Here is a 27,365-nt window from a genome sequence, read left to right as displayed (position 1 = left end):
TGTAATAACTCTTTCAAGTCCTTTTGATCTTCCTCCAAAAGGTAGCTTAATAACTTATCCCAATTTCTGAGAACTTCCTCACTGTCCAACTTAATTTGAGGAATGTCCAATTCAGAATCATCTGAAACTTGGTTCTTCACTCTGTGTTGCAACCAGTAACACATTCTCCTTTTGCTTTCCTTCCCTATCAAAATACCTTTTGAGCATATTCCAATGACACACTGAGAGGTTTCTTTCCATCTGGCATTCTTATTAAATAATTCACCTTAATTAATTTCCTTTCAATTTGATAAAGCCCATTAAACCTTGCCTTTAAAAGGTTCATGTACCACTGGTAGTAATATTAACACTTCTTTCTCTTCTAGTGAAACTGCAAATTTTCGATTTCTTGTCTGCTTCATCACATGCTGTGCTACTTTTAAACAATGCCTAGCCAACTCATCCACTCTATTTAATTTTTCCCTAGAATTTGATACATAGTCCAAAACTGTGGTTTCTGAACTCTGTCTCACCAATTTTTCCTTAATTAGATGGTGGACAGGCTTTAAGGAATCAAGTGAGGTTTCCTAATGTCTGGACGAAGACAAACCACAGGATGACTAATGTACGACCTGCTCTTACAGCCAAAGTACTTATATGCCTAGTTCCAGATCAACGTTAATCTCCAGGATGTTGACACAGGAGTGTTACATGATGGTAACGTCATCAAATATCAAAGGGTGATCATTAGATTCTCTCTTGATGGAGATGGTCATTGCCTAGCACTTGTGTGGTCGGAACATTACATGCCCCTTGTCAGCCCAAATGTGGAAATTGACCAGGTTTTGCTGCATTTGGACATGGACTACTTCAGTAAATGAGGGGTCATGAACGATGCTAAACATTGTGCAATCATTGGCAAACATCCCCATTTTTGACCTTATGATGGAGACAAGGTCATTGATGAAGCTGCTCAAGGTGTTTGGGCCGAGTACAATACGGTACAGAAGAAGGAAGAAGAGATGGAGAGGAGGAAATGGGAGAAAGGAAAGAAGAACCAAGAGCAAAATATTGTTCACTGTTCTGATGGTAATGTCATGAAACTGGAACTTTCCCATGGGAAGTACTAGTAGTACCCGAGGATGGCAGCTGAATTTAGCATTGTCAATGCTACTTTGACTAATACTCAGCAATGACAACTTGGGGTCACCTAGTTTTTTTTAATCCACCTCATGTTATCTCGCCCTTGATTCTGAACCTCGTGGGTTCATGTCCTACCCTAGAAACTCGAGCACATCATTCAGGCAAACATTTCTTTGCTGTATAGAGAGAGTGCTTTATTGTCAGAAGCACAATATTGTGGATAAGAAGCTAAAAGGGAGGCTTCATCTGCGTTCACAGGTGGAAAGAAAAATTCCATGGCCTGGCATGACAGGAAACAAAGAGTAGAGATAAACGGATCCCTTTCGGAATGGCAGGCAGTGACCAGTGGGGTACCACAAGGTTCGGTGCTGGGACCGCAGCTGTTTACAATATACATTAATGGTATAGATGAAGGCATTAAAAGTAACATTAGCAAATTTGCTGATGACACAAAGTTGGTTGGCAGTGTGAAATGTGAGGAGGATGTTATGAGAATACAGGGTCACTTGGACAGGCTAGGTGAGTGGACGGATGCCTGGCAAATGCAGTTTAATGTGGATAAATGTGTGGTTATCCACTTTGGTGGCAAGAACAGGAAGGCAGATTACTATCTAAATGGAGTCAAGTTAGGTAAAGGGGAAGTACAACAAGATCTAGGTGTTCTTGTACATCAGTCAATGAAAGCAAGCATGCAGGTACAGCAGGCAGTGAAGAAAACTAATGGCATGCTGGCCTTCATCACAAGAGGAACTGAGTATAAGAGCAAAGAGGTCCTTCTGCAGCTGTACAGGGCTCTGGTGAGACCACACCTGCAGTATTGTGTGCAGTTCTGGTCTCCAAATTTGAGAAAGGGCATTCTTGCTATTGAGGGAGTGCAGCGTAGGTTCATGAGATCAATTCCCAGAATTGCGGAACTATCATATGTTGAAAGATTGGAGCGACTGGGCTTGTATACACTTGAGTTTAGGAGGATGAGAGGTTATCTGATTGAGACGTATAAGATTATTAAGGGATTGGACACTCTGGAGGCAGGAAGCATGTTTCCGCTGATGGGTGAGTCCAGAACCAGAGAACACAGTTTAAAAACAAGGGGTAGGCCATTTAGAACGAAGTTGAGGAAAAACCTCTTCACCCAGAGCGTGGTGGATATATGGAATGCTCTGCCCCAGAAGGCAGTGGAGGCCAAGTCTCTGGATACTTTCAAGAAAGAGATAGACAGAGCTCTTAAAGATAGTGGAATCAAGGGTTATGGGGATAAGGCAGGAACAAGATACTGATTGTGGATGATCAGCCATGATCATAATGAATGGGGGTGCTGGCTCGAAGGGCCGAATGGCCTACTCCAGCACCTATTATCCATTGTCTATTGGCATCTCTACAGTGCCTCAGCCAATATTTAAACAATTAAGTAACACCACTGAAAGCACAAAAGCAAAACACTACAAATGCAGACATCTGAAGAAACTCAGCAAATCTAGCATCATCTGTGCAGACAGAAACGGAATTAACACTTTAGTCCTGTGACCGTCAGAACTAAGAATAGTCAAAAACACAATAGGTTTTGAAAAAGTGAAGAGGAAATGTAGGAAGAAGATCCTGAGGAAAAGTCTGGAATAGGGTGGAGGGCATAGATATTAAATGAAAATTAGGTTCCATGGGTAAGACCAGAGAATGTAAGTACAAACAGTGTAGAAGAGGTGTAAAGGACAGCAAAGTGGTCATCCACTTAAAGCAGATTATCTGATTAATATTGTATCCCCAATATTCTATCAGATATTAAACTTTTTGAAAAGAGCATGTACTTAATTTGAAGCACTTTGGAACACTGAGGTCATGGATGGCACTACTTAAATACAAATGTTCCTGTATACTTAATTTTTAGGAGATTGTACTAAATGAAAAGTCCGTTGAGAACTGAGGACCAACCAAATATAAAAGTTCAGCTACGCAAAAAGACTTACAAAAACATTTTTATTAACTGCTTAAGAGCCTCCCAGCAGGGCAGTTACCTGTCCATTTGCAAGTTAAATAATTTCTTTGCCCAAGAGGTGTACTTTCCACCTGCTCCAAGTGGCAAAAAACTGACAGTACTTCTGCCGTTTTGAAAGTTTGTTTCCCTAACGTGCACTGTAAATGTTGCTCATGGACCCCTGTGTGCAGTAGTAGGCTTTTATTCAATACCTTAAATGGATCCTGTTTAATGAGACAGACTGTATTTATCTCAGGCAATGTACAATTGGAGTACAAAGCCTCGCTGAATGATCACAGCAGCATGGATTCCAAGAATTTCCACTGCAGGGAATTCTCTTTGGTTTTTACAAGATGAGATCCTGTGTACGTCTCCCAACCTCTGTGATTTACAGCTGCATAAATGATAGAATGTTGTGTAACTCTTTGCTGGAACACTGTGCATTTTTCAATGACTAAGAGTCTTGATTCCTGCAAGAGGCAACCCTTCAAAGCAGCAGAGAGGATAAATGCTTTATCAGGCCATCAATCCAAAAATATTAAGCAAAAATAACCTCTTTGTATTTGAAGATTAATGTTCTTCAGCGCTGAGGTAATTTACTTGTAGGGAAGGGAAGAGAGTTAGTTAAAGACCCACATCTGGCTATGACTGGACTGCTGAAAGTAGTGAGAGAGCCCTTAGATAAAAGCCTGCTTGTTCTTAACAGGGAATTAATGTCAGAACAGGACAGGGCTGTTGCTCAGGCCTGGCAGAGTCAGATGGGAAGCTCCACTGCAACAATTCACCCTTAGTTCAAAGTCACTTCTCTTGCCACCTTCTCCCCGCCCCAACACCTGGAAACTGTGTCTGCTTTCAAAGACATCATGGTAAATAATGACTTCAGTCATCTACCTTCACCCACTCAGGAGGGACTCAGAATAACTGAACTGAAATTATATAAATAGCCACATGCAACTTAATCATTTGTCTAAATGACTGCATTTTCGGAGGGTGGTTGTTAATCAGGTCCATGAGCACTTTCAAAGTAGGGAATGGATTTCAGCTAAAGGTTGGGTTAAGCTACCAGAAATGGAAAGGGGGTTGGGCACTGAGGGTTGTGAAAAGGGCATCGAGACAGAGTGGGGGTGTAAATGTGCAGCATATGGAGCCAAATCAAGCCTGCCTCTGCCTCTTTTACAAGCTCCATGCCCCTTCCAACTTCACCACCACCAACAGTAATGGAGGAGTCCCAATTCTCAGGCCTGCTTTGCTCTTGTCCACACCATTTGCTGTCACACAGTTCTGGAGGGGTTTTACAGCAGGTTGACATCACATCACAAAAGATGAAATTGAAGCCTTGGCAGACAAGGTTATACGTCAGCCAGTAATGGTGTGTGTGTGTTGGGAGCGGGTGGGTAGTGTTTACAATAAAATGTTTAAACTTTAAAAGGAGTTGAAAATGATCAAAGTCTTCAGTGTAAAACATAAAGCAAATTAAAGTCTTTAGTCTGGGAATAAAGATAAATGGGACAAATTCTTACAATTACGCTCAGCCCATTCACAGAATCCTCTCTCCCAATATCTGTGACCACTGAGTTTCAGCTGAATTGGACACTGTTATATTTCTATTCTATAAGCATAACAAGGAAAGCGAGGTAGAAGGAGGCAAATGGAATTGAGGTACAATGATGGAAGGCATCATCAACACTGTTATCAAGCAGCTTTTCCTCGGCAATAATCTACTCACTGTTTCTCAGTTGGGGTTCTGCCAAGGCCACTCAGGTCTTGATCTTATTGCAATCTTGGTTCAAATATGAACTAAAGAGCTGAATTCCAGATGTAAGGCAAGTGACTGCTTCAGACATTTAGGGCTACATTTGACTAAGGGAGTTTCTGGAACAGGTGGATCTTGAAGCCAGCTGGCTAAGAGGTAAGAACACTAACATTGCACCACAAAGCTCTCAGCTCCTCAAGGTAATGTCTTAGGCCTAATCATCTTCATCTGCTTCATTAATGACCATTCCTCCATGATAAGATCTGCTGCTGATTGCAAAACATTCAATACCAGTCATGACTCCTCAAATACTGAAGCAGTCCATGGTCAAATGCAGCAAAACCTGGACAATATCCAGATTTTGACTGACAAGTTGCAAGTAAACATTTGTGCCACACAAGTGCCTGGCAGTGATTACATCGAATAAGAGAGAATCTAACCGGTGCCCCTTGACATTCAATGCTACTACCATCACTGAACTGCTACTATCAACAACCTGGAAGTTACCATTGACCAGAAACTGAATGGGATTGGTCATATAAATACCTTGGCTACAACAGCAGATCAAAGGCTACGAATCATGCAGCAAATAAATCATGCCCTGACTCACCAAAGCATGTCTGTCATCTATGAGGCAGAAATCAAGAGTGTGATAGAATATTGCCCAAATGCCTAAGTGACTGCAAATCCAAAACACTCAAAGTTTGACACCATCCAGGTCATTTGATATGCACAAACATCCACTTCCTCCACCACAAATGGTCAGCGTCAGCACTGTGTACCATCTACATGATGCACTACATAAGTTCATCAAGGGTCCTCTGACAGTACCTTCCAAACCTATAACCACTACCATCTAATTGACGAGGGCAGCAGATATATGGGCACTCTGTCGTCTACAAGTGCCCCTCCATTGTGAGGTACCTTCTTGAAATACTGCAGTCTCTGGGTGTAGGGATATCGACAGTACTGTTAGGGAGTAAGTTCAAGGATTTTGGCCCAGTGGCACTGAAGGAATGGTGATCTATTTCCAAGTCAAGATGGTGAGTGGCTTGGAAAGACATGTGCAAGTGGTGGTGTTCCCATGTATCTGCTGCCTTTGTCCTTCTAGTGGTAGAGCTCATAATGCAATTGAAAGAGCTTTGGTGAGCTATTGGTCATTAGTACATTACTGTCTGTAGAAGTTTGATCTGAATAAATTGGCCGCACTAAATCTCAGTGCTACAACTGTGATTACAATCAAAAGTACTTAACTCATCACAAAGCAAAATGGGATATATAGAGCTCATGAAAGAGTCAACAAATCTAAGCCTTTCTTTTCTATTTCATGTGCTTCACAATACTGGGATGACACGATCCGGAGATTTTGAAAACTAAATTCCGATAATACAATTTCACAATCGCATCAAAGGCTCGGCAACCAATCACAATGCAGTGTAACAACCAACTGCTAAAGCTTTGGTTGCAGGTAATATGAACCTTAATTGTGAAAGTACAGAAAACCAGCTGTCAAGGGGACAACGTTTGTGCTCAACAACTTCACAAATGCTGAGAAAATTCCCAATACCTTCAGGAGACTGTTTTAGCAGACAGATGTCTGTAAGGCTGAAAGAGGAGACGGAGGTGATTTCAACAGCCATCTTGCTAGGGATTACATTTTCTTCCAAATCCCCCACAGACCCGCTCCCATTAAAATTATGACTTTTTTTCAAAATAAATATTGCTTGAGTACTGATTTTTTCACTCAATGTACGTAGGGTTACCAGCTCTTTAAGACTGCTCTGGGCACTTCAGGAAAGAAAGAATTCTCATTGCCATTAAATCACGAGAAAACCCAAGGCATTCTACTCTTTGACAAGGTGTCAAATACTGGAAATGGGCTCTTTTAAAGGTCTGTTTTATTGACAGAGAAGATTTATCCAACTGGGGACTGGAAGACTTATTCACTTTCCAGTAGGCTGTGGGGAACACAGCACCTTCAAAACCATGATTTCAACTATCAAGAAGGACAAGGGCAGCAGGTACATGGGAACACCACCCCTTGCAAGCTCCCCTCCAAGCCGCTCAAATACTCTGATTTGGAAATACGGTGCTATTCCTTCAGTATCGTTGGGTCAAAATTCTGGAACTCTCTCCCAAACAGTACGGCGGATCCATAGGACATTGATAGCTGACAAATGGCAAGTAATATTCGTGCCACACAAGTACCACGAAATTACCTTCTCCAACAAGACAGAACCTAATCATTGCCCCTGCTGTTCAACAGTATAACCATGAATCCTCCACTATCAACATGCTAGTGACTACCATTGACCAAAAATTGAACTACATTAAGTCACAATGACGTTTTCATCAGAATCTTTTAACACCCAAGTTCTTACACGCTTCTTACTAGTAATACACCCGGATAATCACAACTCTGGTAAATGATATCTCTGTCTGTGTCTATAAAACAGGGATATGCTCACGTACCCATACCTATTAATGCTTACTCTCATGTTTCAAGAGGAGCATGTGCGTAATAATTGCAAATGTGGTCAGACAGTGGTTGGGGAGAATATGCCTACCACAAGGCTCTACACCCCCTTTTAAGGAGCAGGCCAGCAATATGATAAAACGTTAACTCTGCTTTTCTCTCCACAGTTGCTGCAAGATCTGCTGAGGTCATTCAGCATTTTCTGCATTTGTTTCAGATTTCCAGCATCCACTGGATTTTGCTTTTGTTAGATTTTAATAAAATTTTAGGTATGAGTGGAAACTCACCACATTAATATATCTTGACAACTCTTGGACGGCCTCTGTATCCTGTGCCAAAAGAACAGGCATCTCAGCCCCAGACCATCTCTATCAGTCCTCATTATCACACCCATGAGGAGGAACAATTGACAACCACAAGGAAGCAGTTTCAAGGCCTCCTTCTGCATCCTCCATCAGCAATCACCTCGGAGGGTGTCTCTATCTAAACTCGGCTCAAAAACAGAAGTTGCTGGAAATTGAACAGTTCTAAGGAAGGTTCACTGGACCCAAAACTCTGATTCTTTTCTTCTCAGATGCTGCCAGACCTGCTGAGCTTTTCCAGTAACTTCTGATTTTGTTCCAGATTTATAGATCTGCGGTTCTTTCAGCTTTATTTAGACTAGGCTCAAGGTCACTTTCCAATGAGCACAGGCCTGCATCTACAAGGGGAAGAAACAGTCAAGGTGTCCAATATTTCAACAATTGCTGGAGAACACATCCTTGTCAAGCTGTGCATGATTGGAGAACCTCTGAATTCAGCATTATTGAGCTGCACAGGAAAGCAAGGGACATTCTAGCAGAGGTGCCGGAGATTGTGCACAAACTGGAAGGAAGAGCACAGGAGTCTGCTCAAGTTCTATCTGATGTCATGGCTCTGGTAAACAAGCATTTGACTGCCTTCTCAGATTAGGTAACAGGTCCCATGAAGAACTAGATGTAGGAGAACAATCAGTATTTGCAAGATATATGAGGGGAACCTCACTTGCTCAGCCACTGGTTTGGCAAGAGGGGGGCTATGGTACTTTGACTACCATCCCCTTGAGAGATGAGGCACATACCACAATGCTTGGACAGGAAGAAGGTATGACAGAAAGGCGCCCACAGATAATTTTTTTCAGGATATCCCAGGGGTTCCCTGATGTACCATCCCCATCTGCTATGGAGCCAAAAGCCTCCAATCAGTTCAGGCTGAGGAGGTCACTCAGGAGGTCCCCAGGAGCCTAGGTCCTCTAGCCCTCAGACCACCAGAACACATATCCCAAAGTTATCATGAAGAAGTTGCTGAAACAGTCAGGAGAACTCCTCAAATTCATATAGCATCAAGGCCTGGAAAACTGACCCACCTGAATGGCACTGTGCCTGCACCCTCCGCCCTTGCTCTTTCTTTGGCCTCACTACCAAGGATATCACTACCAGCAGATTTGACTCACACGACTGCTGCATCTACCCCATGATTGCCAACAAGATCCAACAACTGAAATCTAAAATTTTTTCTAATGTGTATCAATTGATTTTTAGACAGAAGCACATCAGCCTTCAATCTTTGTTTCTTTTTGTCAATATTTGATCATCTTTAGCTCCTGCCAAAATGATTAAAGGCATTGGAAGACTCACTCAGTGCAGTATTGTCACTTCTTCACAGTTAGTTCAATGTGAATGAATGATCTTAAAGTATATTAAATCTTAAAATGGAGCATCTGCACCACCTTCTGGTGGGATTCAGAAATGCAGTTTTAATTCATGGTTTAAACTCTGTTGAATTATAAGTTACTGATGGTTATCAGTGTACCTATTGATACAACAACACGCATTATTTCTGTACACGTCTATTAATAATGGCAGGTCCAATCTGTGTTACAAAATAAAATTGATGTATTTGTAGTCAACTGTGACAGTCTTGCATTCTCTTTTTATCCCAATCATCAACGCTGTTCCCTTCACAGAAAGCTAGTCCTGCAATGCCTCAACGATCAAGTTGAACCTACAGTTTGTGCTATATTCGCAAGGCCAGATACCATTAGCCTGTCAGTTTGGAGATTCTTCCTTTTATGTAACTAAGTTGAAATGAATTTGAGTCTGCATTTTTAGAACACCTTCCACATCTGCAGATATCCTTTACATCCATGGAAATAGTTTTAAAGTGCCGCAATAGGAATGTCAATCTAAATCAGGACTAAGACAGATTTCAGGCAATCCCAACAATTTGTATTAACAAGAGAAAAGGACATGGAATCTCCGAAAGAATGTTCCAATAATATAAATTGTTGCAATTGTCTGAAATTTGGTTTATGCTACAAATCTCACATTTTCTCTGACTTACGTAATTTTCCCACTCTTAAACTATGAGATATTGCACAATTACCAGTAACAGCTGGTAAAAGATGATACTTCTGCCTGTGCAGCACTCCCTCAGTATTCTTCTGAACTGCCAGCCTACATGACATGCTCAGCAAAGGAGATCTTGTGGTGCACCCTACATCTGAACCATACACTCTACGTTCAAGATGACCTCAGAGACAATCATAACACAGCTAAGCAAGTTGGTTATCAGTCTGCACATCCTTTCCACCACTGACGGCAGTCAGTATGAGTGTGAGAGAGCCTCCCGATCAGCCAGAACTGTGTACCTGCAGTACAATAACCTCTGCACAATAAAAGCTTTACACACAGGTTCTATAAAACAAAACTTCATGAAATAATAAACTCATTCAGTTTCACTTGTAATTATCCTTTGACTTACAGAATTTTAAAAAGAATTCAAACGTACCAGTGATATGAATGTAAATGATAAAAGTCAGTGCGGTATAAAAACACTGCCTCCAGTTCATGAACACATATCCATGATAAATAAAACTCACACAAAGGTTGACAAGAGAAGCATTGCTGACATGTCATTCACCTCAAATCTCATCTCAAATGGCTGTTGTTCCGGCTCTCAAATTCATGAGAATGTAAGCCCAGATTGGCAGCTAGGATAGAATGCTCTGACACTTATTACTAGGGGTCATGAGTTCAAAGTGAGAGGAGGAAAGTTTAAGGGAGATATGCGTGGAAAGTTCTTTACGCAGAGGATGGTGGGTGCTTGGAACGCATTGTCAGCAGATGTGGTAGACGCAGACACGTTAGTATCTGTTAAGATATATCTGGACAGGTACATGGATGGGCAGGGAGCAAATGGACACAGACCCTTAGAAAATAGATGACAGGTTAGACAGAGGATCTCGATTGTCGCAGGCTTAGAGGGCCAAAGGGCCTGTTCCTGTGCTGTAATTTACTTTGTTCTTTGTTCTTACGATAAAATACTGATACCACAAAAAGGAATGGAATTGAGGGAGGCTGATCTGCCCATCTGGTGTCGATTCACCGCATCAAATCATTTATCAATTAAGTCTAGTGTACCTCTATGAACATTAGGAGCAGGAATAGACCATTCAGTCCGCTTAGCCTGCCCTATCATTCAATAAGATCATAGCTACTCTGATCGAGGGCTCAACTCCACACTCCCACTTAGCCTGATGACTGTGCTAATCTATCTCTCTCTCAAAAAAGTTCAACGTCTCTCCCTCCACCACTCTTTGGGGAAGAGAATGCCATAGACAAATGAACCTCTGAGAAAAAAAACACCCTCCTCATCTGTTTTAAATAAGAGACCCCTCATTTCTAAGCTGTGTTCCCTTGTTCTAATCATTTCCACAAAGGAAAGATCCTTTCAACATCTACACTGTTAAGTCTCTTTTGAATGTTCCATTGATCACCTCGCATTCTTCAATATTCAAATAGATACAGACTCAACCTGGCCAACCTTTCTTAAGAAGATAAAATCCTCATCCCAGGAATTGGTGAAGTGAACTTCCTCTGAACTACCTCAAACAGATTCACATAAGAAATCCAAGACCATATGCTCAATCCCATACCATATGTGACCTAAAATCGGAAACAACTGCAGAACAAAAACAGAAGTTGCTGGAAAAGCTCAGCAGGTCTGGCAGTATCTGTGAATAAAAAAAAATCAGAGTTTCGGGTTCAGTGACTCCTCCTCAGAACAGGCCTCCTCCATACATGATCTAAATTGTCTTCTACTCAAATGACCCCATGTGTTCCTTTTCCTACCTGCAGGATTTGATCTGTAGTAATTTTCTGAATCCCACTTTCCATCCTACCTGAGATCATAGATGATCTCTGCCTCAGTCTGCAATTTTTAATGGCGATTCTAGTATCATTTACAAAACTGCTCTAATCCACAGAAAGATCTGATTTGGAAGGAAAGGTGTATTGAATGGATGACGTATCTGTTCATGCAGGCACTGACTCACCTGCCTGTAAGTGCAGATAACGATTTCTCTTAAGTGGTAATGCATAGGAGTCATGGTCTCGCTCACAATATCCAGAGCCAGGTCTACTTCCTTCTTCATTTTGTTTCCATTGGGCAACAGTCGAACTATCTGCATCACAATCTGAAAGAAAGATACGAGGTTAAAGCCATAGTTCTGCAATTGGAGTGACGGCCTTTCCCTGCCAGATGTTTTTCCAAGTATGAAAGTAAACAGCTAGATTTATGCCCAAGGCAGCATTAACGTTGCAAATAAACCCCACTCTCCAAAGCACAGGTGTTGGGGATGTTTCCATCCCCAAGATCTGTGTCGTTTACTCACTGTAGACGGTTTGCTTTTTCTAAGGTTTGTGTTTCGAGTTTTTCACGCCGTTTCCGCCAAGTTGCTTTCCCGGCCGAAAAGACTGCCTATCAATAAGCTCGCTTCTCATTGGCGGATGGACTCTTAGGTACGCTACTCCACATTTGATTGGTTGAGGTCATTCCTAATGTATAAATACAGATGAGTTGTGTCCATTTCGTGTCTTCAGACTGAGACAGTAAAAGCTCTTTTTCTAAAGGCCTTGTGTCCTCTCTTCCTGCGTCAGTAAGTTTGGGGTGCGACTCTAGCTGGGGACTGGGGCTTTTCCGCTATCATCTAGTGTCACCGTTCGCATCAGCTTGCGCCTAGTCGTCCACATACAGTCGATCATACCTTGAGTCCGTAGCTACCGAGGTACCCCGAAACATAACAGATTGGCAACGAGGTGTTCGTAAAATGGACCCAGAAAAGTTGCAGCTTCTACTCGAACAGCAGTTAAAGTTGATGGAGATGCTCGCGCAGACCAGGGTTCTGGCACCGGCAGCGTCTACTAGTATTCCGCCTTCCGTTGACGTTATCGCTAACAGTATCACCGAGTTTGGGTATGACCCAGAGGCCAATGTTACTTTTGATACCTGGTTCCGTAGCTATGAGGAGCTATTTCATGTCGACTTCGCTGGTCAGGATGATGCATGGAAAGTCCGACTCTTGCTTCGTAAGCTTCGCCAGGCAGAGCTGGACAAGTACTGCAACCTCATCATGCCAGATACACCCGCGGATAGGTTGTTTGATGCCACAGTTCAATCGCTCAAGCAGCACTTCGGTGATCGGTCGTCGTTGTTCAGCATACACTACCATTGCTTAAAGTTGGTCATGAATGAATCAGGCAATTTTCTGACACATTTTGGGATAGTTAACCGTGAATGTGAACGTTTCAAGTTAAGATCGCTCACTGATGATCAGTTCAAAGCACTTATCTTTATATGCAGTCTCCAGTCCCCTAAATTTGCAGATATCCGCGTGCGCCTTCTCAATCGGTTGGAACAGGACCCTACGCTGACTCTCGCCGCCATCACGGACGAATACCAACTGTTGATCAATCTGCAGCATGACACCACTTTGGTCCAATCTGGGGGCCAAGGGAGTTCCGAAGTTCATGCAGTTCGCCAGGCCACCAGACATTCCGGTATTTCCAATTCTAGCACGTCTTCCTCTGGTCCGTCCTCTGGCTCGTCGCATTCTGGTCCGAACTCTCACAATGGCTCGAAGAAGAAGCCACCGTTCCCCTGTTGGCACTGCTGGCATTTTGTCAGGCTATGCCCCTTCAAGCACCGTTGATGCCGGCAGTGCAATACGGTCGGTCACAAATATGGCCACTGCAAATCTCGACAAGCCAACAAACCTGACGCACTCAAGCTGCACGCAAGCCCCCAAAGCAAGCCGAAGCAGGCTGCCTTTTCCAGACATCACAGTCAACGTCAATGGCCACCCAGTCCGGTTGCAGCTGGACACTGCATCAGACATCATCATTCTCTCCGAGAGAATTTGGCGCAAGCTCGGGCGACCTCCAGTCCGAGATACCTCCAAAACTGCCATCAGCGCTTGTGGTGGGCACCTCAACCTCTCGGGGCAACTCGACTGCTGCGTATCCTTCCGCGGCAAAACATTCAACGGCGCATGTTACATCGCTGTGTCAGATCTCAACCTTTTGGGGCTCGACTGGTTTGACCTTCTGGACCTGGCTGATCTGCCGCTCAACGCAATTTGCAACCAGGCGCAGTCCCCTGCTGCACCCCTTGACCTGTCCAATCAGACTGTGAAACAATTCACATCGGTCTTCCAACCCGGCTTGGGACTCTGCTCCGCCACACAAGCTGCGCTACAACTCCAACCTAATGCCACACCCATCTTCCACCCTAAGAGACCGGTACCATACGCCTCATTGCCACAGGTCGACGCTGAACTACAATGCCTCGAACACCAGGGAGTCTTAATCCCCGTTTCCTACTCCTCTTGGACAGCACCTATCGTCGTCGTCAGAAAGGCCAATGGTTCGCTCCGCATCTGTGCTGATTTCTCTACTGGTCTTAATGCAGCCCTGAAAGACCACTACTACCTGTTGCCGGTTCCAGACGACCTGTTCACCATCCTGAATGGAGGCCATTTCTTTGCCAAGCTCAATCTTACTGACGCATACCTCCAGTTGGAAGTCGCACAGGAATCCCGTGAGTTATTGACTATAAACACCCATCAAGGCCTTTTCCAATACATGTGTTTACCTTTTGGTGTCAAATCCACCCCAGCTATTTTCCAACAGGTAATGGATACGATCTTATCTGGCATCCCAGGTGTGGCCGCATACCTGGACGACGTCTTGATCGTCGCTGGTTCCTCTGAAGAATTGCAGTGTTGCACCGAGGCCGTTCTTCAGCGCATGCAGGATAATGGATTCTGCCTCCGGCCTGAAAAGTACCAATTCTTCCTCCGGTCGGTGAAGTACCTTGGCTTCATCTTTGATGCCTCTGGTCACCATCCTGATCCGGAAAACATTCGCGCAATTCACCAGATGCCAACCCCGACGGACGTTCCCTCACTACGTTCGTTCCTGGGATTGATCAGTTATTATTCCGCGTTCCTTCCATCGCTACACAACGTCCGAGCGCCACTAAACCACCTGCTTGGAAAAGACGTGCCTTGGAACTAGTCGGGTGAATGTGAAGCAGCTTTCTGTCAGCTAAAGTCTACGCTCACATCTGATCTCCTCTTAACACACTATGATCCGCAGTTACCAATTGTAGTGGCAGCTGATGCCTCTGCCTATGGTGTTGGTGCCATAATCCTTCATGTCTTCTCTGATGGCAGCGACAAAGCGATCATGCACGCCTCCAGGACTCTAACTCCTGCAGAAAAACATTACGGCCAAATCAAGAAAGAAGCCCTCGCGCTGGTTTTCGCAGAGCAGCGTTTCCACAAGTTTGTCTACGGCCGTAAGTTCACCCTGTTAACCAATCATAAACCACTACTCTCCATCTTCGGTTCCAAAACAGGTATCCCGGCACACTCAGCCAACAGACTCCAACGCTGGGCACTAATTCTCCTCAGTTACGACTTTCACATCCAATACAGGCGCACCCAAGATTTTGGCCAAGCTGATGCTCTCTCATGCCTCATCAGCGACTATCCCACCTCTGACAAAGAGGCCATCATCGCCGCCATTTCGACGGATGACTGTGCCATCCACCACCTGACCCACGCCATATGCGGTCTACCGGTAACTGTCACTGAGACCCAACAAGCGACGCAGGCAGACCCAATGCTACAACCAGCCATCCATTATGTTGGAGATTCGTGGCCAGCCCGCTCACCGAGCGACAGGCTGCAGCAATTGTTCCATCGCCATGAGTCACTGTGTGTTGTAAATGATTGTCTTATGTTCGGCAACCATGTTGTGGTACCCAACACACTCCGCTTAAGTGTTCTCCACCAGTTTCATTCCGCCCACCCAGGTACCTCTCGGATGAAATCGACTGCACGCAGCTTCGCTTATTGGCCTGGTATGGATGGTGACATCACGTCCTTCGTCAAACGCTGCCCTCAGTGCCAACAAGCAGCCAGAAATCCCCCAAGAACGCCACCTGTGCCTTGGTCGCAGCCGGAACGTCCATGGTCACGCCTTTATCTGGATTTCGTGGGGCCTATCAACGGTTGGTCCTATCTGATTCTGGTCGACGCATTTTCCAAGTGGCCCCAGATCCCTTGGCACCCGCAACGACTATGCAGACGTACGAGCCCTGACCCAAATTTTCAGTCAACATGGCTTACCAGAGTCTATCGTCACAGACAATGGCTCACAATCCACGTCTAGTGAGTTTGCCGAGTTCTGCCGCTCTCATGCCATCTCGCACATCCGCTCTCCGGCTTACCACCCCCAATCCAATGGCCAAGCGGAACACTTTATTGACACTTTCAAGCGAGCCCTGCTTAAAGCTTGAGGGGAGGGGGCGTCCATCCAGGTACTGCAGAGACTCCTACTTGTGTATCGCTCCACGCCCAGCGAAACTCTTCCTAACCACCAATCCCCCGCGGAAGCCTTGACGGGTCGAAACCTGCGAACGGTCAACCACGCCATGATTCTGAGCAATGCAAAACAGACCGAAACACCGGCGGCGAGATCTCCCTTCACAGTTGGCTCCCACATGTATGTTCGTGACTACAGACCGAAGCACGACCCGTGGATTGAAGGGCAGATTGTAAGAAAACGAGGGAGGGTGCTGTACGACGTAGCAGTTGGTGATTCCCCCTGGTCGAGACATCACAACCAACTTCGCCAGCGGCAGGCCGCAGAGTAAGCAGAAGCATCGTTGGAAATTCCCCTTGACGTGTTGCTAGACACGTTTCGGCTACCACAAGATGTGACGGAACCTGATGTGACAAACTTTGAGAGCGAAACCCTGGTTGATCCGGCACTCCGACCGAGAAGACAGACAGATCGAAGACGTCGTCAGCCCCAGCACCTCCGGGTGAACCTAAAGCTTGTACGTTACTAACAGTCTTCAAAGAGGGGAGGTGTTGGGGATGTTTCCGTCCCCAAGATCTGTGTCGTTTACTCACTGTAGACGGTTTGCTTTTTCTAAGGTTTGAGTTTCGAGTTTTTCACGCCGTTTCCGCCATGTTGCTTTCCCGGCCGAAAAGACTGCCTATCAATAAGCTTGCTTCTCATTGGCGGATGGACTCTTAGGTACGCTACTCTACATTTGATTGGTTGAGGTCATTCCTAATGTATAAATACAGATGAGTTGTGTCCATTTTGTGTCTTCGGACTGAGACAGTAAAAGCTCTTTTTCTAAAGGCCTCGTGTCCTCTCTTCCTGTGTCAGTAAGTTTGGGGTGCGAATCTAACTGGGGACTGGGGCTTGTACGCTATCATCTAGTGTCACCGTTCGCATCAGCTTGTGTCTAGTCGTCCGCGTACAGTAGATCATACCTTGAGTCCGTAGCTACCGAGGTACCGCGAAACATAACAATGGATTTCCACCACAATTACAGCCAAGTTCCTGAAAAACTGGACCCAGTCACCATAGAAAACTGTTGCATTCTTTGAGGCTAACACAAAGGGGAGTCACCTGGGGCATTCAAGTTTGACTCAATAGAGTGAATATAACAGAACTGTATAGGAGTACGAAAATAATTGTCTTTGTTCAGCATCCAGTAACAGTCTGACAGCTTTGTTGAGCATGGGCTTTTGTTTCTTCATTCTTTCATGGGATGTGGGCCTCATTGGCAAGGCTGCACCTGTTGCCCATCTCTAAGTGCCCCTTAAACTGATTGGCTTGCTTGGCCATTTCAGAGGCAGTTAAGCCTCAACCACATTGCTGTGGGTCTACAGTCACACTTAGGCCAGGACATGTAATTGATACATTTCCTCCTCTAAAAAAAAATCAGTGTCTGAGATGAGTTTCCATAACAATTGATGATAGTTGTCCTGTCACAACATTATTAAGTTTATTTCCATATTCCAGATTTTATTAATTGAACTTAAATTCTAGCAGCTGCCACAATGGGACACAAACTCATGTCCTCAGAGCTTCAGCCTGAGTCTCTGCAGAACTAGTCCGGTAACATTACCAGCACATTACCCAGCTCCTCGAGAACATCAGTGGCAGTGGGGCAACTGTATCAGGTTTAGTGAGCACCTTTTGAAAAAAAAGGGCTATTGAGCAACATTGCTAGTTGGTACTTTTCGGCATTGGTAATCTCAGTGCAAGCAAGGGACCCCAAGAGGTTACAGCCATCAAATCTGCAACTCAATCTGTTATTTGGCTCTCTTATCACAGGCCCTCAATCCATTCATGAAGTGTTACAATCCAGGGGAACAAATACCTTGAGGCTCATACCTTCATAATTGATGAGGCTAAACATTTAAATGCAGCAACGGAGCTGAGAGGCTAAAGATGAACAGTTTCTGGAAGCATAGCTTTAAAAAATGGAAAGCCACAACAGGGTAGATATTGTGAATGGCAAAGTTCACTCGTGGATGACGAATTTCTGTCTTTCAGTCACAGCAAGAGCCCAGGCCAATCCTGTTTACCTGGGAGCTGCCTTTCACATACCTCAAATTCTCCCTTTGTATACTTGGCATCTGGCACACTCACGAGTTCTTCTTCACTATTTTCAGGAATTCCCTGCAACAAGGACAGAGAACAAGATGAGCAGTTTGTTAGCTCCTTGAGTTTGATCAATACTGAAAGTACAGGAAGCATTTCCCAGAATGAATTACTTTCTCCTAACCTCCAATAGGCCCTGAACTGTAATTAAATTCATGGGTGATGAAATTCCTTTCCTCTTCTCTCTGAGTCTGAAAGTGCTCAAAGGTATTTTGACAAGTACCAAACAGCCTCCAGCACTCAACAAAGTGACGATGCCTAATTGCCCTTGAACCGAGTTGTTTGTTGGGCCATTTTAGAGGTCAGTTCAGAGTCTACCACACTGCTGTGGATCTGGAGTTGCATGTAGGCCAGACCAGGTAAGGGTAGCAGATATTATTGAACCAGATGGGTTTCCATGACAATCAGTGATAGTTTCACAGTTACCATTGTCTTTATAATGACAATGATCTAACGATTAAACACCTATCAGAGATTGACTCATTCTCTAGACTAATTTATTTACCACAGTAAAACATATTATAAATTGTGAAGCAGGCATTACAGCAAACTGCCAACAGCTGTGTGTGCAGGTTTGCCAACCCAAAGTAGGCTGTCAGGTGAGTTGCAACATAGTACATGAACAGCACCTGGAATCCTTAGCAGTGAATTCTGTTAAAGGTGAGATACACATACTACAACAACAACTATCAGCTTTTTTCATGAAATTGAAATTCCATCAGTTGTAGTAAAGCTTTATTTTGAGCTGCCTTCAGTACAGGTTTTGTTAGTGCTGGCTTGCCCTTATCTTCCTCTCCCATGGGATAAAGCAAGATGGCAAGTCCCATTGACTGGAATGGGGCTCCAACCCTCAGAGTTGACTCACATGAGCCACTGTTGCAGCTGAGCTGACCAGCCCACCGGACTCAGCCTTACTGTGGTAGATATTTAGCGCTAAACCCAGGAGGGAACTGCAATCCCCATTTTAAGCTCGTACAAAATTCAAATGTGAATAGAATGAGGTGATTTTCTAACGATAATTTGCTCACCTCAAATAATCTTCTGCAGAGCTGGTCCAAGGACGGCAGCTGCAAATGACAACAATAGGGACCTAGAAGTTATCTGAAAATGCATCCCCAAACCTCCAACACTACCAGGTTCAAAAGCAGACCCCTGGTCCTAACCCCTTATATGGTATGGGTATCATTGGCTGATATCACTCATGTCATACAACAAAAATTCCAGCTATACACATATTTCAGATCCAGCTAGATCTCTATTCTGTATAAACCAATCAGTTCCACATTGCTCAGGTGTCTACTCTGCCACATTACATTCCAGATTCCGGGACCTCTGTACCTTTAAAATAAGGAGCAAATCTGTTTGCTTCCAAATGATAGCTTTATATAAAGTCGACAAACAATTAAAGTTGTTCAAAACAGGGAGTTGCTTCATTTAATCTAGAATCAATTAAGTCTAAGAACACTCTGTGAAGCTGTGTTCACAGTGCACAATTTAAAATTAACTGTGCTACACAGCACAAACAAGGTGATAGTGCACAAGAGTCCAGAGTACACGACTGACTAAAAATGGAGCAAAGTACCAACCTTGAAGTGCCAGAAAACGAGGACCGACAGCACCATGGCAGTCGTTGTCCTTCCTTTGCCATTATGGCAGTTAAATACAATTGCTGAGTGGGAATCATCTGCGAAAACTGCTTTCATGGCTTCAAATAACTTGTCAAAGTCCTTGAGGAGAAATGAAGTTACAGCAATGAATGGAATGTCAGCGAGAAATTTGGAAAAGAAAATATGATTTCAAACAAAAATCTGCAATCAAAATTTATTTTAGCTTATAAACTGTTCCCCCTATTTTCCTCCTTTCTTTCCTAAAAGGGTCCTCACAAGGACTGAGGTTCTTTCAGCATCCCTTTACCTTTTCTCTTGGAGCACTACAGTCAGGGATGGGGACACGTCTGTACAGTAGGCCCTGATGGGAACTCTTCAGTTGGTTGAAAATCTCCTGCATGGTGAGACAACTTGTAAACAACTTCGTCTGCTTCTCTTGCTCCAGCTGTATTTCAAGCAACTTCTGCGATGCCAAAATCTCATTTTTAAGGCCACTTTCTAGTTTCTTTAAAAAAAAATACACATTAACATAAGCCAGAAACATATTCATTTGTCTTCCATTATAAACAAATATTTATTGATATTTTTCTGAAGAACTGTTTTGACAAACCATAGCATCAGAGAGTCATACAGCATGGAAACAAACCCTTCGATCCAACCAGTCCACATTGACCATGTTTCCAATTTATTTCCATACTTACATTCTAGTCCCACTTGCCCACATTTGTCCTCCAAACCTTTTCTATTCATGTACCTGTCCAATTAAATGTTGTAACTGTATCTGCATCACCATTAATTCCTCTGGCCGTTCATTCCCTACACAAACCACTCTCTGTGTAAAAGAGTTGCCCCCATGTCCTTTCTAAAAGTTTCTCCTCTCACCTTGAAAATATTCCCCCTTGTTTCGAACTCCCCACCCTAAAGAACAGGCCCTTGTATTCACTTTATCTATGCCCCTCATAATTTATAACCTCTATAAGATCACTCGTTAACCTCCTATGCTCCAGTGAATAAAATCCCAGCCTATTTTTATAACACAAACCCTCCATTTCCATCAATATCCTGGTAAATCTTTTTTGAATCCTCTCCAATTTAATAATTTAATTCAGGGTGACCAGAACCGCACACAGTACTCCTGAAGAGGCTTCACCAATGTCCTGTACAACCTGAGCATCACATCCCAACTCCTATACACAAAGGTCTGAGCAATGAGGGCAAGCATGTTAAATGCCTTACCACACTACCTGTGACACCAAATTTCAAAGAATTATGTACCTGAACCCCTATGTCTCTCTGCTCTACAACACTACCCAGTGCCCTGCCATTAATTGTATAAGTCCTGCCTTTGTTTGTTTTTCCAGAATGCGATACCTTGTACTTGTTCAAATTAAACTCCGTTTACCACTTGTCAGCCCATTGATCCAACTGACCAGGATCTCTTTAAAATCTTAGATAACCTTCTTCAATGTCAATCATAACCACAGATGTAAAAGTTTGTTTGTTGTTCATTTTAAATAGCTATACTCTAATTTCTCTCTTTATGATAACAGTAAATAATCAAAACCAAACAAATTGAACTGAATTTATTTATGTGATCCTTCTAGGCCTTTAAATTATTCAACAAGTATATATTTTTCTTTCCCTCAATTGTTTCTAGTCAACTGACCAACTAGGACCCATGCTTCTCCACTTTCAAGTTAACCCCTCAGCTGGCAACTATCGTTAGGTGCATTCTCAGACATCTAATCACATGGCCTCCACCAACTGGCCACCCAGCATGTCTACATCATGATGTCCGATTTTTGTTCACCAACTGAAAAGCGAACAGAATCTTGAATGCTTGGTTGGACGATTATTGATTAATGAAATTCTTATGAGTAGCTAAGAGGCTTTTTTAAAGTCTAATCTTACTTTTTTTCTGTATGTCTGTAATAGTGAGTAGAGTTTTTTTTATTATATAATTTATTGAGATCTGTCTCTTGATTAAACTTTAAAAATATAGAACGTAGGTTACCTCTAGGAAAGGTAACATAGGTACTAAGTTATCCTGGTGCAGTGATTTCAGAGCAGTAAGACTGTGCTGTTTTCTGGATCTGCAGATGGTTAAGGTGCAAAGACGATCTTTAGTCGAGTGATGTGCTCTTTCCTGCCTGGTTTTTAAACTCTTTTTGTTGGATCTGGGAGATTAGGGAGAATTTCATTGTTACCAATTATTATGTCTGCAGGAAGTGTGTTTGGTTGCAAATCCTATCAAACCACGTGGATTGGTTGGAGCTGCAGTTAGAGGCAATTAGGAATTTACAGGACTGAGGGGATGTAATGCATGACAGTTTCAGGAAGGCAGAAAAACTGCAGATACAGTCAGGTAGCTAGGTGTGTTGCTTCCTTGGTGCCAGGATCAAGGATATCTTGGAGAGGGTACAGAATATTCTCAAAGGGAAGAGGGATCAACAGGAGGTCATTGTACCCATTGGAACTAACAACATATGTATGGGAAGAAAAAAAGAAGAGGTTCTAAGGACAGAATATAGGAATTAGGCAGAAATTTAAAGAGTAGGTCCTCCAGGGTAGTAACATCTGGATTAACCCCAGTGCCACGAGCTAGGTAAGAATTGGAGGATAGAGAAGATGAATGCATCGCTGAGGAGCTGATTTAGGGGAGAAGGATTCACATTTTTGGATCATCGGAATCTCTTCTGGGGTAAAAGTAGCCTGTATAAGAAGGACAGACTATATACTGGTGGAGAGATTTGATAGAGCTGCTTAGGAGGATTTAAACTAGTTGGGGGTGTTGGGTGCAACCAACAGAGATAGTGTGAAAAGAGATCAGTCTGACACTACAGCATTTGAGAAAAGGAGCAAGTCAAACAGTCAAGGTAGGCATGAACAAAGCAGAGAACAAGGCAGGACTGAAAATTAAACTGCCTTTATTTCAATGCAAGAGATCTAACAGGTAAAGCAGATGGAGTCAGGGCATAGTTGGGAACATGGGACTGGGATATCGTTGCAATTACAGAAATGTAGCTGTAGGGATGGACAGGACTGGCAGCTTAATGTTCCAGGGTATTGATGCTATAGGAAGGATAGAAAGGGGAGCAAGACAGGAAGGAGATTGGCATTTTTGATTTGGGGTAACATTACGGCTGTACTTAGGGAGGATATTCCCGGGTGTACGTTCAGAGAAGTTATTTGGGTGGAACTGAGAAATAAGAAAGGGATGATCACTTTACTGAGATTGTACTATAGACTCCCCAACAGTCAGTGGGAAATTGAGAATCAAATTCATATGAAGATCTCAGTTATGTGTAAATATAACTGGGTGGTAATGATAGGGAATTTTACTTTTCCAAACATTGACTGGACTGCCATAGCATTAAGGGCTTGGATGGAGAGGAACTTAAGTATGAACAAGAAACTTTTCTGATTCAGTACGTCGATGTACCTACTACAAAAGGAGCAAAACTTGACCTACTCTTGGGCAATAAGGCAGGGCAGGTGACTGAGGTGTCAATGGGGGTGCACTTTGGGGCTAGTGATCATAATTCTATCAGTTTCAAAATAGTGACGGAAAAGGATTGACTGGATCAAAAAGTTAGAAGTTCTAATTTGAAAGAAGTCCAATTTTGACAGTATTAGGCAAGAACTTTCAAACGTTGATGAACAGAGGGGTGGTAGGGGAAGAAAAAATGGGTATACACAGATAAAGAGGAAGCTAAAAAATGAAATAGTGAGAGTCCAGAGGCAGTACGTTCCTGTTAGGGTGAAGGGCAAGTCTGGAAAGTGCAGGGAATGCTGGTCAAGCATATGTCAGGTATAGACAGCAGGGATCAAGTGAATCCCTAGATGAGTTTAAAAGCAGTGGAAATATACTTAAGAGAGAAATTAGGAGGGCAGAAGGGGGACATGAGATACCTTTGGCAAGTGGGGTTAAGGAGAATCCAAAGGGATTCTAAAGTACATTAAAGACAAAAAGGTAACTAGGAAGAGAATAGGGCTCCTCAAAGATCAGCAAAGCCACCTATGTGTGGAAGCGCAGGAGATGGACAAGATATTAAACAAGTATTTTGCATCAGTGTTTACTGTGGCGACGGATATGGGAAGTAGGGAACTTGTGGAAATAAATTGCGACATCTTGCAAAATGTCCATATTACACTGGAGGTGGTGCTGGATGTCTTAAAATGTATAAAAGTGGATAAATTCCCAAGACCTGATTAGGTGTATTCTAGAACTATGTTGGAAGCTGGGGAAGTGTTTGCTGAGCCCCTTGCTGAGATATTTGTATCATCAATAGCCACAGGTGAGGTGCTGGAAGACTGCAAGCTAGCAAATGTAGTGCCACTATTTAAGCAAGGCGAGAAGGAAAAGCCAAGGAACTACAAACCGGTGAGCCTGACATCAGTGGTAGGCAAGTTATTGGAGAGAATCCTCACGAACAGGATTTATGTGTATTTGAAAAGGCAAGGACTGATTAGGGCTAGTCAACAGACTTCATGCTTGCAAAATCGTGTCTCACTAACTTAACTGAGTTATTTGAAGAAGCAACAAAGAGGATTGATGAAGGCAGACAAACGGACATGATCTATACGGACTTCAATAAGGCGTTCCACATGGTTCCTCATGATAGACTGATTATGGAGTTTAGATCAGATGAAATACAGGCAGAACTGGCCATGTGGATACAGAACAGTCTTGAAGATAGGAGACAGAGGGTTGCTTTTTAGACTAGAAGCCTGTGACCGGCAGTGTGCCACAAGGATCAGTGATGAGTCCACTGCTTTTTGTCATTTATATAAATGATTTAGATGTGAACATAGGAGGTAATGTTAGTAAGTTTGCAGATGACACCAAAATTGATGGCATAGTAGACAACCAAGAAGGTTACCTCAGAATACAACGGGGCCTTGATCAGATGGGCCGATGGGCTGAGCAGTGGCAGATGGAGTTTAATTTAGATAAATATAAGATGCTCCATTTTGGAAAGGCAAATCAGGGCAGGACTTATACAATTAATGGTACGGTCCTTGAACAGAGACCTTGGAGCGCAGGTTCATACTTCCTTGAAAGCAGAATTGCAGGTAGACATGATAGTGAAGAAGGCATTTGGTATGCTTACCTTTATTGGTAAGTGCATTGAGTATAGGATTTAGGGGGTAATATTGAGGCTGTACAGGACATTGGTTAGGCCACTTTTGAAACAGTGCACTCAATTCTCGTATCCCTGCTATAGGAAGGATATTGTGAAACCTGAAAAGGTCAGAATAGATTTACAAGGATGTTACCAGGATTGGAGGGTTTGAGCTATAGGGAGAGGCTGAATAGGTTGGGGCTATTTTCTCTGGAGTGTTGGAAACTGAGGGTTGACTTTTTATAAAATCATAAGGGACATAGGGTGAATAGGCAAAGTCTTTTCCCCAGGGCAGCAAAGTCCAAAACTAAAGGATTAAGGTGAGAGGGGAAAGATTTAAAAGGGACGTAAAGGGCAACTTTTTCACACAGAGGGTGGCACATGTATGGAACAAACTACCAGAGATAGTGATGGAGACTGGTAAAATTACAGCATTTTTAAAAGGCATCTGGATGGAAATATGAATAGGAAGCATTTACAGGGATATGGACCAAATGCTGGCACATGGAACTAGATTAATTTAGGGTATCATAGAATCCCTACAGTGTGGAAGCACAACAAGGCCCAACAAGGACACACCACCGCGCCGAAGAGCATCCCAAACCCATCTCCTTATCCTTTCCCTGTAACACTGCATTTTCCATGTCTAATCCACCTAATGTACACACCCCTGGACACTAGAGGCAATTTAGCATGGCCAATCCACCTAACCTGCACATCTTTGAACTGTGGAAGGAAACCGGAGCACCCAGTGGAAACTCATGCAGACACAGGGAGAATGTGTAAACTCTACACAGACAGTCGCCCGAGGGTGGAATCAAACCCGAGTCCCTAGCACTGTGAGGCAGCAGAGCTAACCATACAGCCACCATGCCACCTGGTCAGCATGGACAAGTTAGACCAAAGGGTTGTTTGCATGTTGTACAGATCTATCACTCTATTCATCCACTTCCAAAGCTTTGTCTAATAAGAGGACCAGTACACTAGGTCAGCGAATGAAATGCATAACTCTTCCACTTCTCTAGGATTGTCTAAAGCAGTGTTCTGGAGATTAATCTTCAAGTTCTGAGGACTCCATGGCAATCCTGGGGAGTTGACAATACCAGTTGACCAATTAGATTCAGCGTCCAAGTGAAATAAGTTGATATACAGCAGTTTTTACTCTCGATCCTCTTATGACTTTCATCTAAGATATAGCTCACCTCAGGGATCTCATGAAAGCTTACAGACCTGAAATGCTAACTGTCTCCAGACCTGCTGAGTTTTTCCCAGCACTTTTTTTCTATTTCAGACTTCCAGCAACTGCAGAATTTTGGTGAAATGTATCATCTCTTTAGGCAGTTCCTCCATTACACAAAAATAATTAGGGGCCAAAATTCTTGAAAATCACTTAAAGTATACAAGGACCAAATTGCGTTGCCGTGTGGTTTGGCAAATGGCCACAGCACTTGATACAAGCATTTTAAGAGGAATTTATGTGTGTACAATCTACTAACCCTCTAACTTCATCATCCTTTTTACACATTCCCCATCCTAAGTCTGCATTATATGTGGCTTAGGGGCGATTTGATGTTGTTCCCACACAGCTAATACAGCAGAAAATGCCTTTGTTCCAAAACAATTCCAGTTCCCAGCCTCCCAAATTCTAAGTTTTACAACTCACTATAAATAATAAAATTAAAGAAACTGTGTGTAGCTTTCAAATGATAGGCCAATTATCCCATCACATCTAACCAGGCTTTGCTCTCTTTACCATCACAGAAGATCAGTACTTCAAGTATGTTTATCCAACGTTGAACTGTAGGACAATAGCACTAGGATGAATCACAAATTGTGATCCTACAAATGCTTAAGATGCTCACATCACTTGATCGGTGTCAGACTTGGCTCAATGAGACCATTCTTGCCTTTGACTCAGTAGATCCAGAGACCTGAGCATGTTATCCAACTTGTCACTCCAGCGAAGTGACTGATTGCTTGCTTGATTGATTTAATTGTCACATGTACCAAAATAGAGTGAGAAAAGTTTTGAGTGATACAGGCAGATCGCAGCAAGCAAAGGATGATTTAGAGGCATACAGATTACATTATTTGAGCTAGAGTCCATCCAACAGTCTGATAATAGCCAAACAAAAAGAGCTGTTCCTGAACCTGCTCAGGCTATTGTATCCTATGCCTGACAGAAGACGTTATAGGAGATCATTACTGGGGTGTGATGGGTCTTTGATGATGTTGGCCACCTTTCTGCAGCAGCGGGCCATGTAAATACAGTCCATGGATGGAAGGTTGGCTTTGTGATGGCCTGGGCTCTGCACACCATCTCTGTAGTTTCTTACAGTCCTGGGCAGAGCAGTTACCATACCAGGCCGTTATGCATCTGGACAGTATGCTTTCAATCGTGCATCTGTAGAAGTTGGTGAGGGGCCTTATGGACATGCCAAACGTCCTGAGCCACCTGAGGAAGTGTTGTTGTTCCA

General features: G+C 43.4%; 1 protein-coding gene across 9 annotated transcripts in view; it reads right to left on the bottom strand.

Annotated features, from left to right (window-relative positions):
* LOC125467593 (paladin) overlaps window positions 1-27,365 on the bottom strand; it is a 283,522-nt gene that overhangs the window by 93,945 nt on the left and 162,212 nt on the right. For all 9 annotated transcript variants that reach the window (XM_059640277.1, XM_048563669.2, XM_048563667.2 and 6 more), the window contains 4 exons: window positions 20,070-20,267; window positions 19,742-19,882; window positions 18,102-18,173; window positions 11,675-11,815 (listed from right to left, as the gene is read on the bottom strand). In XM_059640277.1, coding sequence (XP_059496260.1) covers window positions 11,675-11,815; window positions 18,102-18,173; window positions 19,742-19,882; window positions 20,070-20,267 — 552 coding nt within the window. The remainder of the gene's footprint in view (window positions 1-11,674; window positions 11,816-18,101; window positions 18,174-19,741; window positions 19,883-20,069; window positions 20,268-27,365) is intronic.

This window comes from Stegostoma tigrinum, chromosome 37 (assembly GCF_030684315.1).
Source record: "Stegostoma tigrinum isolate sSteTig4 chromosome 37, sSteTig4.hap1, whole genome shotgun sequence".
Lineage (NCBI taxonomy): Eukaryota > Metazoa > Chordata > Chondrichthyes > Orectolobiformes > Stegostomatidae > Stegostoma > Stegostoma tigrinum.
This window is presented reverse-complemented; position numbering and strand designations above follow the sequence as displayed.